The 18,356-nt window shown below is 51.4% G+C and overlaps 1 protein-coding gene across 3 annotated transcripts in view; it reads left to right on the forward strand.

Moving 5' to 3' along the window:
* Window positions 1–18,356, forward strand: part of rps6ka1 (ribosomal protein S6 kinase a, polypeptide 1) — a 491,911-nt gene that overhangs the window by 427,996 nt on the left and 45,559 nt on the right. For all 3 annotated transcript variants that reach the window (XM_072501006.1, XM_072501007.1, XM_072501008.1), the window contains one exon: window positions 18,075–18,236. In XM_072501006.1, coding sequence (XP_072357107.1) covers window positions 18,075–18,236 — 162 coding nt within the window. The remainder of the gene's footprint in view (window positions 1–18,074; window positions 18,237–18,356) is intronic.

Below are 18,356 nucleotides of genomic sequence, written 5' to 3' on the forward strand. Positions count from 1 at the left end.
GCACCAGCCCCTCCCAGTTCCTCGACTCCCTCAGTGCCATAGCCAGGGGTTCAATCGTCAGTGCAAAGAGCAGGGGGGACCCCTGCCTTGTCCCTCGATGCAACCGAAAGTATTCAGCCCTCCTTTTGTTCGTGGCCACACTCGCCATCGGGACCTCGGACAACAGCCTAACCCACCTGACGAACCCCTCCCCAAACCCGAACCTCTTCACCTCCCACAAGTACCCCCACTCTACCCTATCGAAGGCCTTCTCAGCGTCCATCGTCACCACTATCTCCGCCTCCCCCACCCTCACTGGCATCATAATAACGTTCAGGAGCCTCCGCACATTCGCGTTCAACTGCCTCCCCTTCACGAACCCCGTCTGGTCTTCGTGGATGACCTGCGGCACACAATCCTCAATTCTCGTGGCTAAGACCTTCGCCAGCACCTTGGCATCTACATTTAACAATGAAATTGGCCTGTAAGATCCACACTGCAGGGGATGCGTGTCCCGCTTCAGGATCAAGGAGATCAGTGCCCGGGACATCGTTGGGGGCAATGCTCTCCCCTCCCTTGCCTCATTGAAGGTCCTAACCAGCAACGGGCCCAACAGGTCCACATATTTTTTGTAAAATTCGACCGGGAAATCGTCCAGCCCCGGTGCCTTCCTGCCTGCATGCTCCCTATCCCTTTGGCCAGCTCCTCCAACCCAATCGGGGCCCCTAATCCCGCCACCAGTCCCTCCTCCACCTTCAGGAACTTCAGTTGGTCCAGAAAGCGGCCCATCCCTCCCACCTCCAGTGGGGGCTCGGACCGATACAGTTCCTCATAAACGTCCCTTAAGACCCCATTGATGCCAAGCCCACTCCGCACCACACTCACCCCCCCCCCCCCATCCTTAATTCCCCCAATCTCCCTAGCTGCATCCTGCTTCCGAAGCTGATGCGCCAGCATCCGACTTGCCTTTTCCCCATATTCATAAATCGCCCCCTGGGCCTTTCTCCACTGCGCCTCCCCCTTCCTGGTGGTCAACAGGTCAAATTTGGCCTGGAGGCTACGCCTCTCCCTCAACAGTCCCTCCTCCGGCACGTCCGCATACCTCCTATCTACCGTCACCATCTCCCCCACCAGCCTCTCCCTCTGCTCTCTCCTCTCCTTGTGGGCCCTAATGGACATCAGCTCTCCCCTAACCACCGCCTTCAGCGCCTACCAGACCATCCCCACTCGGACCTCCCCGTTATCGTTGGCCTCCAGGTAGCTCTCTATGCTTCTTTGGATCCGCCCGCTCTCCTCCTCGTCCGCCAACAGCCCCACCTCCAAGCGCCACAGCGGGCGCTGGTCCCTCTCCTCCCCCAACTCTAAGTCTACCCAATGCGGGGCGTGATCCGAAATGGCTATCGTCGAGTACTCGGTATCCTCTACATTCGCAATCAGCGCCTTGCCCATAACAAAAAAGTTGATCCGGGAATAGGCCTCATGAACGTGCGAGAAGAATAAAAATTCCCCAGCCCCTGGCCTTGCAAATCTCCAGGTGTCCACCCCTCCCATCTGGTCCATAAACCCCCTCAGCACTTTAGCCGCCGCCGGCCTCCTACCCATCCTAGACCTGGAGCGATTCAGTGCCAGATCCAAAACTGTGTTAATGTCCCCGTCCCCCCCATCAGGCCACCCACTTCCAAGTCCGGGATCCGACCCAACATGCGCCGCATAAAACCCGCATCGTCCCAGTTCGGGGCATACACCTTAACCAGCACCAAGCTCTCCCCTTGCAGCTTACCACTTACCATTACGTACCTGCCGCCATTGTCTGTCACAATGCTCGACGCCTCGAACAACACCCTCTTTCCCACCAAGATCGCCACCCCTCGATTTTTGGCATCCAGCCCCGAATGAAACACCTGGCCTACCCACCCCTTCCTCAATCTTACCTGGTCTGCCACCTTCAGGTGTGTCTCCTGGTGCATGACCACATCCGCCTTCAGCCCCTTCAGGTGCGCGAACACCCGGGCCCGCTTAACCGGCCCGTTCATCCCCCTGACTTGCCAGGTTATCAGCCGGACCAGGGGACTACCCGCCCCCTGCCCCCGCCGACTAGCCATAACCCCTCCTCGGCCAGCCACGCGCCCGCGCCCCACGCCTGGCCCGTTCTACACTGCGGCAGTCCCCCGTCCCAACATCCTCTACTCGCTCCAGCTCCCCCTTGACCATACCAGCAGCAACCCGGTTCTCCCCCCCCCCCCCCCCCCCACCCTCTCACCCCCCAGCTAGGACCCCTCCTCGCTGCATTGCTCCCCCCATTGCACTCCCGCAAGTCAGCTGACTCCTGCTGACCCCGGCCACTCCCGCTTCTCCTTCGACTCCTCCCATTGTGGGACTTCCCCTCCCCCTCCATTACCCACCCGCCCTGGGCCTACTGGGGCTGTTTAGCACAGGGCTAAATCACTGGCTTTGAATGCCGACCAAGTCGGGCCAGCAGCACGGTTCAATTCCCGTAACAGCCTCCCCGAACAGGCGCCGGAATGTGGTGACTAGGGGCTTTTCACAGTAACTTCATTGAAGCCTACTTGTCACGATAAGCAATTTTCATTTCATTTCATTTCAGTTTGTGTCCAGCTTCTCGGCCTGAACAAAGGCCCACGCCTCTTCCGGGGACTCAAAATAATGGTGCCGGTCCTTGTAGGTGACCCACAGACGCGCCGGCTGCAGCGTGCCAAACTTCCGCCCCCCCCCCCCCTTCCTGTGCAGCACCGCCTTCGCCAGGTTGTACCCGGCCCTCTTCTTCGCCATCTCCACGCTCCAGTCCTGATATACTCGAACCTCCGCATTCTCCCACCTGCTGCTCCTCTCTTTCTTGGCCCACCTGAGTATGCACTCCCGATCAGCGAACTGATGAATCGCACCAACACCGCCCGGGGCGGCTCGTTAGCCTTGGGCCTCCTTGCCAGCAGTCTATGGGCCCCTTCCAGCTCCAGGGGACCCTGGACGGACCTCACTCCCATCAGCGAGTTTAACATGGTGACCACATAGGCCCCCACGTCCGACCCCTCCAGCCCCTCCGGGAGGCCCAGCATCCACAGATTCTTCCGCCTCGACCAATTGTCCATCTCCTCGAACCGTTCCTGCCATTTCTTGTGGAGCACCTCGGGCGCCTCCACCTTTACCACTCGGCCCAAGATCTCGTCCTCGTTATCTGAGATCTTTTGTCGGACCTCGCAGATCGCCACCCCCTGGGCCGTCTGGGTCTCCAGCAGCTTATCAATAGAAGCCTTCATCGGCTCCAGCAGGTCCGCTTTGAGCTCCCTGAAGCAGCGCTGGATAACCTCCTGCTGCTCCTGCGCCCACTGCATCCATGCTGCCTGGTCCCCGCCCGCCGCCATCTTGCTCTTCTTCCCTCGCACTTTCTTTGGCTTCACCACCACTTTTTTTAGTCGCCCCGCTCCTGGTCCAAGCCATACACTGTCGGGGGAATGTTGCAGTCTTCTTCCCACACCGGGAGATGTCGAAAAAATGCCATTGGGGGCCCTGAAAAGAGCCCAAAAGTCCGTTCCAAGCGGGAGCTGCCGAACGTGCGACTTAGCTCCGCATAGCCGCAACCGGAAGTGTATCCAACCGGTCTTAACAGATCACCATGTTCCTGGGCGAGTACTGCAGTCATGTAACCATCTTTTTCATGCGCAAACATGGTAAAAGGTTTTCGGTTGTTTGGAATACCTAAGGCTGGTGCTGAACACAGGGCTCTTTTTCAAATTTAGAAATGATTGCTTCTGCTCTGAATTGAGTTTAACTGGATCTTTTGATTTCCGGTTTCCTTTTGAAAGGTCATTTAACGGCTGGGATAACTGAGTGTAAGAATCAATCCAATTTCTGTTAAAATTACAGAGTCCCAAAAAAGATCTTACTTCCTGAACTGTTGAAGATTCTTTAGCTACTATGGTGGCAGCTGTTCTGCCCTGAGTTGAGTTCCCTTTTGCCTTTGGATATTTTCTGACCTGAGTAGATAACTTCTTCCTGGGAAACCTGGGATTTGGCAAAGCTAGCTTTGTGACCATTATCACGAAGGTGGTTCAGGACCACTCGTATGTCTTTTTCATGATCATCTTTATTGATGGAGGCTATCAGAACATCATCCACAAACTGGATAATGGTAGAAGGCAGATCAGGCAGTTGCCTGAGATGATTCTGTGTAGGGCCATGTGGTAAACAGTTGGGCTATTGTGAAAACCTTGCGGTAGTCAAGTCCATGTGTACTGTTGTTGATTAATGGTAAAAGCAAACAATGGTTGTACTTGCTTAGCTACTGGTACTGACCAGAAACCATTTACCATGTCAATGACTGAAAACCATTGAAGGTCTGGTGTTAAAGAGTTAAAGATTGTAGATGGCTCTGCCACCAAAGGAGCTTTTCTGACAATAAATTAATTTGCACTTCTGTAGTCAGCAGTCAGGCGCCATGTGCCATTAGCTTTTTTTACAGACCATTCAGGGCTGTTTGATGAGCTGTGAATGCGCACTAAGATACCTCTTTCGTCAAGTTGTTTTATTATAGGTAGAATGCCTTGAATTGAAGTTTTGTTAATAGGGTATTGTTTGGTACCAGGTGGAGCGGATCCCATGAAAGTGACTGGTTACATTTTCAAAAGGCCACAATCATTTTTGTCTTTTGCCCAAATTGGATGATTTTGTATTTCATCTTTTTGGATGTGTCTAATGGACCAGGTGATTTTTCCATTATCGAAATTAAGTGAAGAATTTAGTTAAGATAAGATGTCCATACCTAGAAGTGCTTGTATTACTGGACCTACCCAAATTAATGCCATCAGTTGATGTGGTCCAAATTCTAAAAGCAGTGGCTCAGTTTGTCGCAGAATTAAAGAACCTCCTCCTGCAGCAAAAGCATTAATTTTTCCTGCAGTTAGGGGAAATAAAGCAGCATAGTTTTGAGTAACACAGGTAAGTTCAGCTCCAGTGTCAAAAAGAAAATTGATATGAATACCTCCCACTCTTAGTGAAATATATAGCCCATCCTTTTTCTGTTCCAAAAGTGCATGTAGAGAAATATGGAAAGAATCATCAAGAGTGGGGTTCAGTAGTTTTTTGAATGATCAAACATAGAATGCCTTTGAGCTGGAGTGCAGTTTTTTGTTTTTAAAATAATTTTTATTAGGGTTTTCTCAAAATAACAACAGAATGAAAAAGAAACCCAATAAAATTAAATACAGAACAAATTAAAACAACCCACGTGCCCCCCTCCCCTCCTATACATAAATAATAAATTAACACCCCGAGTTTAACACAAAGGAAACATAGCAAATATATACACCCCCTCAGATCCCCCAGGGTAAATAAACAAAATAAAATAGAACCCCCCCCCCCCCCCCCCCCCCCCCCCCCCCGGGTTGCTGCTGCTGCTGACCATTGTCTACCGTTCTGCCGGGAAGTCCAAGAACGGTTGCCACCGCCGAAAGAACCCTTGTACCGATCCCCCTTAAGGCGAATTTCACCCTCTCCAATTTAATAAACCCCGCCATATCGTTTATCCAGGATTCCACGCTTGGGGGCCTCGCATCCCTCCACTGAAGAAGAATCCTTCGCCGGGCTACCAGGGACGCAAAGACCAGAATACCGGCCTCTTTCGCCTCCTGCACTCCCAGCTCCCCTGCAACCCCAAATATTGCGAGCCCCCAGCCTGGTTTGACCCTGGATCCGACCACCCTCGACACTGTCCTTGCTACGCCCTTCCAAAATTCCTCCAACGCTGGGCATTCCCAGAACATATGGGTGTGATTTGCTGGGCTCCCTGAGTACCAACACACCTGTCCTCACCCCCAAAGAACCGGCTCATCCTTGTCCCGGCCATGTGTGCCCTATGCAGTACCTTAACCTGTATGAGACTGAGCCTCGCACACGAAGAGGAAGGGTTCACCCTCCCTAGGGCATCTGCCCACGACCCCTCTTCGATCTCCTCTCCCAACTCCTCCTCCCACTTACCTTTCAACTCCACCACCGAGGCGTCCTCCTCCTCCTGCATCACCTGGTAAGTTTCCGAGATCTTCCCCACTCCAACCCACCCTCCTGAGAGCACCCAATCCTGTACTGTGCGTGGCAGCAGCCGCGGGAATTCCTCCACTTGCCGCCTGGCAAACTCCCTTACCTGTAAGTATCTGAAGGCGTTCCCCAGGGGGAGCCCATACTTCTCCTCCAGTTCACCCAGGCTCGCGAACTTCCCGTCCACAAAGAGGTACCCCGACCTTCTTATCCCTGCCCTGTGCCACCCCGAAAACCCTCCATCTATTCTCCCTGGGACAAACCGGTGGTTTTTCCCCCGTATTGGGGTCCACACCGAGGCCCCAAATTCCCCCCTGTGCCGCCTCCACTGCCCCCAGATTATGAAGGTAGCCGCCACCACCGGGCTCGTGGTATACCTCATTGGAGGGAACGGCAGTGGCGCTGTTGCCAGCGCCTCCAGACTCGTACCCTCACAAGACGCCGTCTCCAGCCTCTTCAATGCAGCCCCCTCCCCCTCCATCACCCACTTACGCACCATCGCCGCATTGGCGGCCCAGTAGTACCCACAGAGGTTGGGCAGTGCCAGCCCTCCCATCCCTACTCCGCTCCAGGAACACCCTTCTCACCCTCGGAGTCCCTCGCGCCCACACAAACCCCGTTATGCTCCTGTTGACCTGCCCAAAGAAGGCCCTCGGGATAAAAATGGGGAGGCACTGGAACAGGAACAAAAACCTTGGGAGCACCGTCATCTTAACTGACTGCACCCTACCTGCCAGGGACAGCGGCAGCGCGTCCCACCTCTTGAACTCCTCCTCCATTTGCTCCACTAGCCTCGTGAAATTAAGTCTATGCAGGGCTCCCCAGTTCCTGGCCACCTGGACCCCCAAGTACCTGAAGCTCCTCGCCGCCCTTTTTAGTGGGAGCTCGCCGATCCCCCTCTCCTGGTCCCCTGGGTGAACCACGAACAACTCGCTCTTACCCATGTTGAGCTTGTACCCTGAGAAATCCCCGAACTCCCTGAGGATCCTCATTACCTCCGGCATTCCCCCCACCGGGTCCCCCACATACAGCAGCAAGTCGTCCGCATAGAGCGACACCCTATGCTCCTCCCTGCCCCGCACCAACCCCCTCCAGTTCATCGACTCCCTCAGTGCCATAGCCAGGGGTTCAATCGCCAGTGCGAAGAGCAGGGGGGACCCCTACCTCATCTCTCGATGCAACCGAAAGTATTCAGACCTCCTTTTGTTCGTGGCCACACTCGCCATCGGGACCTCGTACAACAACCTAACCCACCTAACAAACCCCTCCCCAAACCCAACCTCTTCAGCACCTCCCACAAGTACCCCCACTCTACCCTATCGAAGGCCTTCTCAGCGTCCATCGCCACCACTATCTCCGCCTCCCCCTCCCTCGCCGGCATCATAATCACGTTCAGGAGCCTCCGCACATTCGCGTTCAACTGCCTCCCCTTCACAAATCCAGTCTGGTCTTCGTGGATCACCTGCGGCACACAATCCTCAATTCTTGTGGCTAAGACCTTCGCCAGCACCTTGGCATCTACATTTAACAGCGAAATCGGCCTGTAAGACCCACACTGCAGGGGATCCTTGTCCCGCTTCAGGATCAAGGAGATCAGTGCCTGGGACATCGTCGGGGGCAAAGCGCCCCCTCCCTTGCCTCATTGAAGGTCCTAACTAGCAACGGGTCCAACAGGTCCACATATTTCTTGTAGAATTCGACCGGGAAACCGTCCAGCCCCGGTGCCTTCCCCGCCTGCATGCTCTCTATCCCTTTGGCCAGCTCCTCCAGCCCAATGGGGGCCCCCAATCCCGCTACCTGTCCCTCCTCCACCTTCAGAAACCTCACTTGGTCCAGAAAGCGGCCCATCCCTCCCTCCTCCTGTGGGGGCTCGGACCGATACAATTCCTCATAAAAATCCCTGAAGACCCCATTGATGTCAACCCCACTCCTTACCACACTCCCTCCCCTGTCCTTAACTCCCCCGATCTCCCTAGCTGTGTCCCGCTTCCGAAGCTGATGCGCCAGCATCCGGCTTGCCTTTTCCCCATACTCAAAAATCGCCCCCTGGGCCTTCCTCCACTGCACCTCCGCCTTCCTGGTGGTCAACAGTTCGAAGTCGGCCTGGAGGCTACGCCTCTTCCTCAGCAGTCCCTCCTCCGGCACCTCCGCATACCTCCTGTCTACCCTCACCATCTCCCCCACCAGCCTCTCCCTCTCCCTCTGCTCTCTCCTCTCCTTGTGGGCCCTAATGGAAATCCGCTCTCCCCTAACCACCGCCTTCAGTGCCTCCCATACCATCCCCACTCGGACCTCCCCGGTATCATTGGCCTCCAGGTATCTCTCTATGCTTCCTCGGACCCGCTCACTCACCTCCTCGTCTGCCAACAGCCCCACATCCAAGCGCCACAACGGGCGCTGGTCCCTCTCCTCTCCCAGCTCTAGGTCTACCCAATGCAGGGCGTGATCCGAAATGGCTATCGCCGAGTCCTCGGTATCCTCTACTCTCGCTATCAGCGCCCTACGCATGATAAAGAAGTCGATCCGAGAGTTAGCCTTATGGACATGCGAGAAGAATGAAAATTCCCTAGCCCCCAGCCTTGCAAATCTCCAAGGGTCCACCCCTCCCATCTGGTCCATAAACCCCCTCAGCACCTTAGCCACCGCAGGCTTCCTACCCGTCCTAGACCTGGAGCGATCCAGTGCCGGATCCATCACCGTGTTAAAGTCCCCCCTCCCATTATCAGGCCCCCCACTTCCAAGTCCGGGATCTGACCCAACATGCGCCGCATAATACCCGCATCATCCCAGTTCGGGGCATACACCTTAACCAGCACCACCCTCTCCCCTTGCAGCTTACCACTTACCATTACGTACCTGCCGCTATTGTCTGTCACAATGCTCGACGCCTCGAACGACACCCTCTTTCCCACCAAGATCGCCACGCCCCTGATTTTTGGCATCCAACCCTGAGTGAAACACCTGACCTACCCACCCCTTCCTCAATCTTACCTTGTCTGCCACCTTCAGGTGTGTCTCCTGGAGCATGACCACATCCGCCTTCAGCCCCTTCAGGTGCGCGAACACCCGGGCCCGCTTGATCGGCCCGTTCAATCCCCTTACGTTCCAGGTTATCAGCCGGATCAGGGGGCCACCCGCCCCCCTCCTCCGCCGACTAGCCATAACCCCTCCTTGGCCAGCCACGCGCCCGCACCCCACACCCAGCCCGTTCCCCACGGTGGCAGACCCCCGTCCCAAACCCCTCTACTCGTTCCAGCTCCCCCTTGACCATAGCAGCAGCAACCCGGTTCCACCCCCGGGGCGTTGGTAACTGCGCCTCTGCCGCTCCCGTCGACGTGGTACTCCACCAGCCCCGTGGTGGTGGCGGCCCTGAGAGTTTGGGGCCAGTGGAGGCGGCATGTGGGAACAGTGGGAGCATCGGTCTGGGCCCCAATTTGTGATAACCACCGGTTTGCACCGGGGAGTATGGATGGGGGGTTCCGGGTATGGTGGAGAGTGGGGATTGAGAGGATGGGGGATGTGTTCATAGAGGGGAGTTTCCCGAGTATGAGGGCGCTGGAGGAAAAGTTTGGGCTGGCGAGGGGAAACAAATTCAGATACTTGAAGGGACTTCCTTCGTAAGCAGGTGGCAACCTTCCCGCTCCTACCGCTGAGGGGTATTCAGGACAGGGTAGTTTCCAGAGGGTGGGTAGGGTAGGGGAGCGTTTCGGACATCTATAAGGAGCTTAAGGGGTCGGAGGAGACATAGACCGAGGAGCTGAAGGGTAAGTGGGAGAAGGAGCTGGGTGGTGAGATAGAGGATGGGTTATGGGCAGACGCGTTGAGTAGAGTCAACACGTCTGCAACATGTGCCAGGCTCAGCCTGATACAATTTACGGTTGTGCACCGGGCTCACATGACAGTGGCCCGGATGAGCAGATTCTTTGGGGTGAAGGACAGCTGCACAAAATGCGCGGAAGGGCCAGCGAACCATGTCCACATGTTTTGGACGTGTTCAAAGCTTCGGGGATTTTGGCAGGAGTTTGTGGACGTCATGTCCAAGATTTTAAAAACAAGGGTGGCTTGGGTCCAGAGGTGGCGATTTTCAGGGTGTCAGAAGATCTGGGAATCCAGGAGGAGAAAGAGATGGATGTTCTGGCCTTTGCTTCACTGGTAGCCCGGAGACGGATACTTTTGGCATGGAGGGACCCAAAGCCCCCGAAGTCGGAGACCTGGCTATCGGACATGACTAGCTTTCTCTGTATGGAGAAAATTAAGTTCGCCTTGAGTGGTTCACTGTTAGGGTTCACCCGGAGGTGGCAACCGTTCCTTGACTTGCGGAAATTTAATCGTCAGTAGATGATGGGGGGGGGGGAGTAAGTTAGATTCGAGTAGGGGGTCAATAAGGGTGAGACCTGTACGAAAGGTAAATGGTTTTTGCACTGTTTATGGTTTCATGTATCTTGTCTATTTTGTTGTTGTTTCTATACCAAAAATACCTCAATAAAATGTTTATTAAAAAAAAGAAAATAAGACCGGTTCCATTTTTGTTTTCAGTTTCGTTCTGAGAAGAAGCTGGGCAGAAGCTTGTTAATTATCTCTCCCAGAAAGGCTGGAACCTCTTCTCTCTCTGATATCTTGGCTGGAGTGGGCGGGTCTGGACACTCTATCAGTCCTGTGAAGGTTTAACTCCTGATTTAAATGCTGCAAGCATTCTCTACCCAGCGAGGCCTGTGAAGGTTAAACCTCTTTGAGAAAGGCTGGGAAAAGCCCAGGCTGATATCTCCCCTGAGAATCCGTAAATGGTCCTGAAGTCCAGGCCCTTTTCACTCTCTCTCTACCACAGATGGAAACCCTGTACAAAGAGCAGACAAACGTTCCAGAGGCAGAATGGAAGAATTCCTGCAGCCCACGAGGTCTGATTGAAGGCAGATTCTAAAAGATCCAAGCCAACTGATGATTTCAAGATCACCAACTACAAAGACTACCTTAGCTGCTAAGATTCATCTCAGCTCTTTTAATCCCTGTTATTTTTTAACCTTTCCACCTCCTCCACTGTGTGGCTGTCTTGTGTGTGTTTGGGTGGAGGGTGGGACGGAGTTTGGCGAATAGTTAGATTAGTAGATCATTGTTCTATTGTTTCCATTACATATTTATCTCTTCCCTTATTATAAATAAACAGTTTTTTAATATTTTACTTACAAATCTGGTGCCTGTAAGTCATTAGAGCAGACAGCGATCAAAGATCTCAATAAAATATACTAATTATTGGTTAATTCACTTATTTAAAAAAAAAAAATTTAGAGTACCCAATTCATTTTTTCCAATTAAGGGGCAATTTAGCGTGTTCAATCCACCTACCTTGCACATCTTTGGGTTGTGGAGGCGAAACCTACGCGAACACGGGGAGAATGTGCAAACTCCACACAGACAGTGACCCAGAGCCGGGATCGAACCTGGCACCCCGGCGCCGTGAGACCGCAGTGCTACCACTGCACCACCATGCTGCCCTGGTTAATTCACTTATGTTGGGATTCTGGGCTCTGTGGGGCTGGAATTGACGGTGCACTTGCCCAGGGTGTCGTAATAACGACAGCTTGCCATTTTAGCACGGTAGCATTGTGGATAGCACAATTGCTTCACAGCTCCAGGGTCCCAGATTCGATTCCGGCTTGGGTCACTGTTTGTGCGGAGTCTGCACATCCTCCCCGTGTGTGCGTGGGTTTCCTCCGGGTGCTCCGGTTTCCTCCCACAGTCCAAAGATGTGCAGGTTAGGTGGATTGGCCATGATAAATTGCCCTTAGTGTCCAAAATTGCCCTTAGTGTTGGGTGGGGTTACTGGGTTATGGGGATCGGGTGGAGGTGTTGACCTTGGGTAGGGTGCTCTTTCCAAGAGCCGGTGCAGTCTCGATGGGCCAAATGGCCTCCTTCTGCACTGTAAATTCTATGTTAATTAAAAAAAAATCTATGTTAATTCAAGCAGATGAAAGTGGTGGCCTGTGCCTTTTATTCAAATGGAAGGATTCAGAAGGCTGTGCTGATTTAAATTGTGGACCGGTACCAATCAACGCGATTGGCTGGGACTCGGTTTGATTGATTTGGCGACTTCAGCTTAGACTGGTCCATTTTTGGGTTCAAGACACAATTCAAGTCTCCCCCCCAGAATCAACTGATGCATGTCCAAGTCTGGTATCACAGCTAACAATCTCCTCGTTAATGTTACATTGTTCCAGTTTGGGGTGTATACATTCACCAACACCACTAGCTTACCTTCCAGGGTCCCAGTGACCATAACATACCTACCTCCCTGATTCTCCCCGCAAGGAAACTGACTCTTTCGTTAATTAAGATTGCTGCCCCCCCCCCCCCCCCCCCCCCCACCCTTGGGCCCTGCTATCAAAGCCCAAGTGAAACATCTGGCCCACCCAGCCCTTTCGAAGCCCAGTCTGCTCACCTGCAGATGGGTCTCCTGCAGAAGCAACCCCTTGGACCTTAACTTCTTCAGATGAGAGAAAACTCTTGATCGTTTCACCAGACCCCCAAACTTCTAATTGACTTGTTCACTTGTTCAGAGCGGCGTAACATTTCAAAAGGGAAAATGTTCCTTTATTCTTCCAACAACATAAGTAAACATTTTGAGAGATACAGGGGCGGATCAATTCAATCATTGATAGTAGCTGATGATACACTTTGTGTTCCCAGAAATTTTATGAAGGAATAAGTATTGATAAAGGAGTATTAATAGAATTTATTTACTTATTTCTTTGTGTAAAGTTTATTTAAGTAGTAACTTCGGTAATGGAATTGTTATGGTGAGAAATATCCCAAAATCACCCATTGGAGGGTTAGACTTTATTCTGGGTAATAATTTGGGTGGTGGAGACAGTAATATGGTGAAAGATATATTGCGGCAGACAGTTGATCATATTGATCTTAACTAACTTTTGGAAACTACTGGGTTTAAAAATTGGGCACTTGTTACAGACTACAAGCAATTGAAGGAAACTCTGATTAACACAGAAAATCAACATTCACATATGAAAGAGAAATTTGCTAATGCCAAAAGAGAATTGGTAAGAATAATTGATGATCAAACATGGAACACTTGACTGAGGATTTGAACTGTCGAAATGAAAACTTGTAAAAGCAAACTTAATGAAGGTCGATCTTCAGTTAAAATTTGACTAACTCCATGCATCAGAAGTCTCCATGAAGTATCATGGAAAATGTCTTTAACATTGAAGATCTAACTAGTACAGTTGACAAGGGGGAGCCAATTGATGTGGTATGTTTGGACTTTCAGAAGGTGTTTGACAAAGTCCCGCAGAAGAGATTATTGTGCAAGATTAAAGCGCAAGGGATTGGGGGAAGTATATTCAGGTGGATAGAAACTGGTTGGCAGAGAGGAAACAAAGATTAAGAATCAATGGGACCTTTTCAAATTGACAGGCTGTAACTAGTGGGGTTTCACAGGGATCGATGCTGGGACCCCAGCTATTCACAATATATATTAATGATTTGGATGAGGGAACAAAATGTAACATGTCAAAGTTTGAAGATAATACCAAGTTGGGTGGGAGGGTGAACTGTGACGAGGATGCAGAGATCCTACAGCATGATCTGGGCAGGTTGGGCGAGTGGGCAAATCAATGGCAAATGCAGTATAATTTAGATAGGTGTGAGGATATTCACTTTGGAAGCAAAAACAGGAAGGCAGATTACTACCAGAATGGTTGTAAATTGGGAGACTGGAGTGTGCAGCGGGACCTGGGTGTCCTTGTGTACCAGTCGCTGAAGGTAAGCGTGCAGGTGCAGCAGGCAGTAAAAAAAGCTAATGGTATGTTGGCCTTCATTGCGAGAGATTTTGAGTACAGGAACAGGGATGTTTTGTTGCAATTATACAGGGCCTTGGTGAGGCCACACCTAGAATATTGGGCGAAATTCCCCGTAATCGGCGCGATGTCCGCCAACCGGCGCTAAAAAAAGCGCAAATCAGTCCGGCATCGCGTCGCCCCAAAGGTAGAGAATCCTCCGCCCCTTGAGTGGCCGAGCCGTAACCTTGAGGGGCTAGGCCCGCGCCGGACTGATTTCCGCCCCGCCAGCTGGCGGGAAAGGCCTTTGGTGCCCCACCAGCTGGCGAGGAAATGACATTGCCAGGTGGCGCATGCGCGGGAGCGTCAGCGGCCGCTCTCGGCATCCCCGCGCATGCGCAGTGGAGGGAGTCTCTTCCGCCTCCGCCATAATGGAGACCGTGGCGAAGGCGGAAGGAAAAAAGTGCCCCCACGGCACAGGCCCGCCTGCGGATCGGTGGGCCCCAATTGCGGGCCATGCCACCGTGGGGGCACCCCCCGGGGCCAGATCGCCCCGCGCCCCCCCCCCCCCCCCCCCCAGGACCCCGGAGCCGTGTCCCGCCAGTAAGAGAGGTGGTTTAATCCACGCCAGCGGGACAGGCATTCTAGCAGCGGGACTTCGGTCCATCTGGGCTGGAGAATCGCCGGGGGGAGGTGGCCCGGCAACCGGCGCGGCGCGATTCCCACCCCCGCCGAATCTCCGGTGCCGGAGAAACCGGCGGGGGCGGGATTCACGCCAGCCCCCGGCGATTCTCCGACCCGGCGGGGGGTCGGAGAATCTCGCCCATTGTGTGCAGTTTTGGTCTCCTTTTCTGAGGAAGGATGTTCTTGCACTCGAGGGAGTGCAGTGAAGGTTTACCAGACTGATTCCAGGGATGGCGGGACTGTCATATGAGGAGAGATTGACTAGGTTAGGATTGTTCTCGCTGGAGTTCAGAAGAATATGGGGGGATCTCATAGAGACTTATAAAATTCTAACAGGACTAGGCAGGGTAGACGCAGGGAAGATGTTCCCGATGGTGGGTGTGTCTAGAACCAGGGCTCACAGTCTGAGGATTCGAGGTAAACCATTTCAGGCAGAGATGAGGAGACATTTTTCACCCAAAGAGTGGTGTGCCTGTGGAATTCATTACCACAGGAAGTAGTTGATGCTAAAACATTGAATATATTCAAGAGGTGGCTAGATGTAGCACTTGGGGCGAATGGGATCAAATGTGATGGGGTGAAAGCAGGATTAGGCGATTGAGTTGGGTGATAAATGGCAGAGCAGGTTCAAAGGGCCAAAAGGCCTCCTCCTGCCCCTATCTTCTATGTATCTATGTAGCAGGAAAAGGGATTGCTGGTAAATCAGAATAATTGATTGAATGCAGAATTAAAAGGGGAAACGTCTTCTCTGGGACCTGGCTTTGGATCTAGCCCAGATAATTGTAATCTAGATTGTTAGGATCCCGGGTGAGAACCCAGCTATTTTAAATTTGTAAAACTGTGAGGAAATGTTACTGCACCGCAGGAGTGATAACAGTGATTTATGGGCATCTTTTATGTTAAATCAAACTTTAATTTAAACACAGAATTAACCACAAAAGCAACAGTTAAAGAAATAGCTTTACAGTTAACAGTTACAACAGTTCTTAAGTAAAAGAGAAAACCTTCACTCACTTTCTAAACTTGCCACTGTATTCCAATTAAGCAAACCAAAATATTTCAAATACCACTCATGAATAAAGTTAACAGCCAGGTTTCAACTTGCTTTTCTCTGTAAAAAATCTTTGAAGAGAGAACCTTTCAGGTCCAAACTGAAACACCTCTGTTCAGATTGGAGTCCTAGGACTTTTCAGACAGATCAGGCTCCTCCCATTAATTACATCATCTGTCCCCGAAGCATAAGGCATCCCTTTTGTTTCTTCTTACAAGATGTCCCTTGACTCGTTTAGCTAAGACCAAACACAATGGGCATGATTCTCCCAAAAATATTCTTTGTGGCGGAATTTTCAGGGAGTTTACACCTGGGTCTACTGGCAAGTTCCCCACCACTATTCAATGATACAGTCACTTTTTGTGGACCATGGGAGTTTCTCACTGGTTTAGCACACAATTAGAATTTTTTTAGTACTGGGGAGCTGAACTCTGAGATCGGGCAGCCATTTTAAAAGGGTGCCCCAATCTAAGTGAGCTTGTGGGTCCCCCACACCTCCAACCCATGGGCGATGTCACCTCCCGCACACATGGGCACTTCTCCATATCCCCTGAGTGAGGACACCACGCTATGGGGTCTCTGGGGGCCCCTGTCTTGAGGCCTCCCCCAGCCCCCTTATAGCACCCCCTCCCTTCCAGAATCCCCACCCGTCACCTCACCAACCCCCCTACGTACCTGCACTGCACACCCCCACCCTTCAAACTCTTCCCCCCCCCCCCCTCCTTTCATGGGCATCACCCCCTCGGGTCCTGACCAATGGCAGTGCCACCCAGGCACCTTTGCACTGGCAACCAGGCAGTTTTCTAGCCAGCAGGGAGAGGGTCAGACGACCCTGCTCTAACATTGACCACTCAAGGGCCTCTCAATTCCTGGGAGACTCCCAATGGTGCAGTTCCACCTGGTCCATGTTCTTGTGGGCCAGCACTGATCGGCGCCCGGCTGCATCCTCCCTGGGTTTGCCGGAGAATCAAGGGAGGCCGGTGTATCCCGGGTAGGGAATCCTTATGTAGGTTTATGACCTACTTCCATGAGTATCGTTTGATCACATCCCTCTTGGGCAGAGTTCCGAATCCGGACTTGGGTGAATCCTGCGAGGTGTGGAGGATGCCGGGAAGCCTGCGAGAGGGCTCTCCCGAGATTCTCCAGTCACGTTGTGCTCTCGCTCGAGCGCAACACGCCAAGAGAATCGTGCCCAATACCTCATATATTATCTATACCCCAGGGCCCTTCAAATATAAACAATATTCCATTAGTTTGGTATCTGTAAACAAGTAAATGGTCCTTAAGATAGAAAAATCAAGAGATAAGCACGGTGGCACAGTGGTTTGCACTGCTGCCTCACGGCGCCGAGGTCCCAGGTTCGATCCTGGCTCTGGGTCACTGTCCATGTGGAGATTGCACGTTCTCCCCGTGTCTGCGTGGGTTTCGCCCCCACAACCCAAAGATGTGCAGGCTAGGTGGATTGGCCACGCTGAATTGTCCCTTAATTGGAAAAAATGAATTGGGTACTCTAAATTTATTTTTTTTAAAGATAGAAAGATCTATCAGCAGAACACTTCACCTGCAAATCAATGATTACCTCACTTTTACGATGCCTTAATCACAGCTCTAGCAACCATGCTGTCTGTATGCATCTTAGCCCAGGTTTTAATAACATCACTACAAAATATATATAAAATATGACAATTTCTTATTCATCACAAGATGCATCTTGACAGTGTCATCATACGGTGAAGAAAGAGGCAGTTCAGGCCATTGTTCCTATGTTGGCTCTTTGTTGGGGACTATCCAATTAATCCCATTCCCTGCTCGTTTCTCATAATTTAAGAAAACACTTACACGGCTATTAGTTAACATAAAATCCAGGTAAGTCGCTGCAGAATTGTCTCCATCACCTCGAGGAACAAGAGCATGGGAACACCACCAATTCCAAGTTCTCTAAATGCTTGATGACTGGTGCAGACATGATGGGCTGAAGGGTCTCTTGCTGTGCTGTAAAACTCTGACTTTATAACTCTTAACTTGCATGTCACCCTGTCTTTGACATATTTCGCCTTTCCTTTGTCACTGGATCAAAATCTTGAAACTTCCTGGCTAACAGCAATATGGGATCCATTTCACATGGTTTGCAGTGGCTAAAAATGATGTCTAAGCACTGACTTCTCAATGCCAACTAAGGAGAGAAAATAAATTCTGATCTTGTTAGCAGTCCCTAATCCTGAAAGATTAGTAAAATATATGATGGTAGTATATTAATTGATATGGAAACTCTAAGGGTAAAAATTGAAATATGCTTGCTGCCTATGGCTTGCTATTGTGAGATTAAGCTAAGGTACATTGCAGCAGTTGTATAAAAACCTTTAAACTGCATTTAACCCACATTATATTTCACCTGTATGTGCTTAACTTAGATTGAATGACCAATGTGAAAACTGTTCCTGGTCTTGGCACATGAGAAAAATCTTTAAATAGAATCTTGAGAGATGATTTGATTTGTTTAATGTACTTTACCTCTTTTGCAGGTGGTTCACAGAGACTTGAAACCAAGCAATATTTTGTACGTAGATGAGTCAAGTAACCCTGAGTCCATCCGAATCTGTGATTTTGGTTTCGCTAAGCAGCTTAGGGCCGACAATGGTCTCCTCATGACTCCGTGCTACACAGCCAACTTTGTTGCTCCAGAGGTGAGAGCTTTTTATATGATTGATGCGCAATCAATTACACTCAAGACGAAGTGATTCATAACTGAAGGCTTTAATCTGATAGAACTCTTTCCCCAGCAGCTTTGATACAGAAAGTGAAGG

Source organism: Scyliorhinus torazame, chromosome 1 (genome assembly GCF_047496885.1).
Source record: "Scyliorhinus torazame isolate Kashiwa2021f chromosome 1, sScyTor2.1, whole genome shotgun sequence".
NCBI classification, from domain to species: Eukaryota; Metazoa; Chordata; class Chondrichthyes; order Carcharhiniformes; family Scyliorhinidae; genus Scyliorhinus; species Scyliorhinus torazame.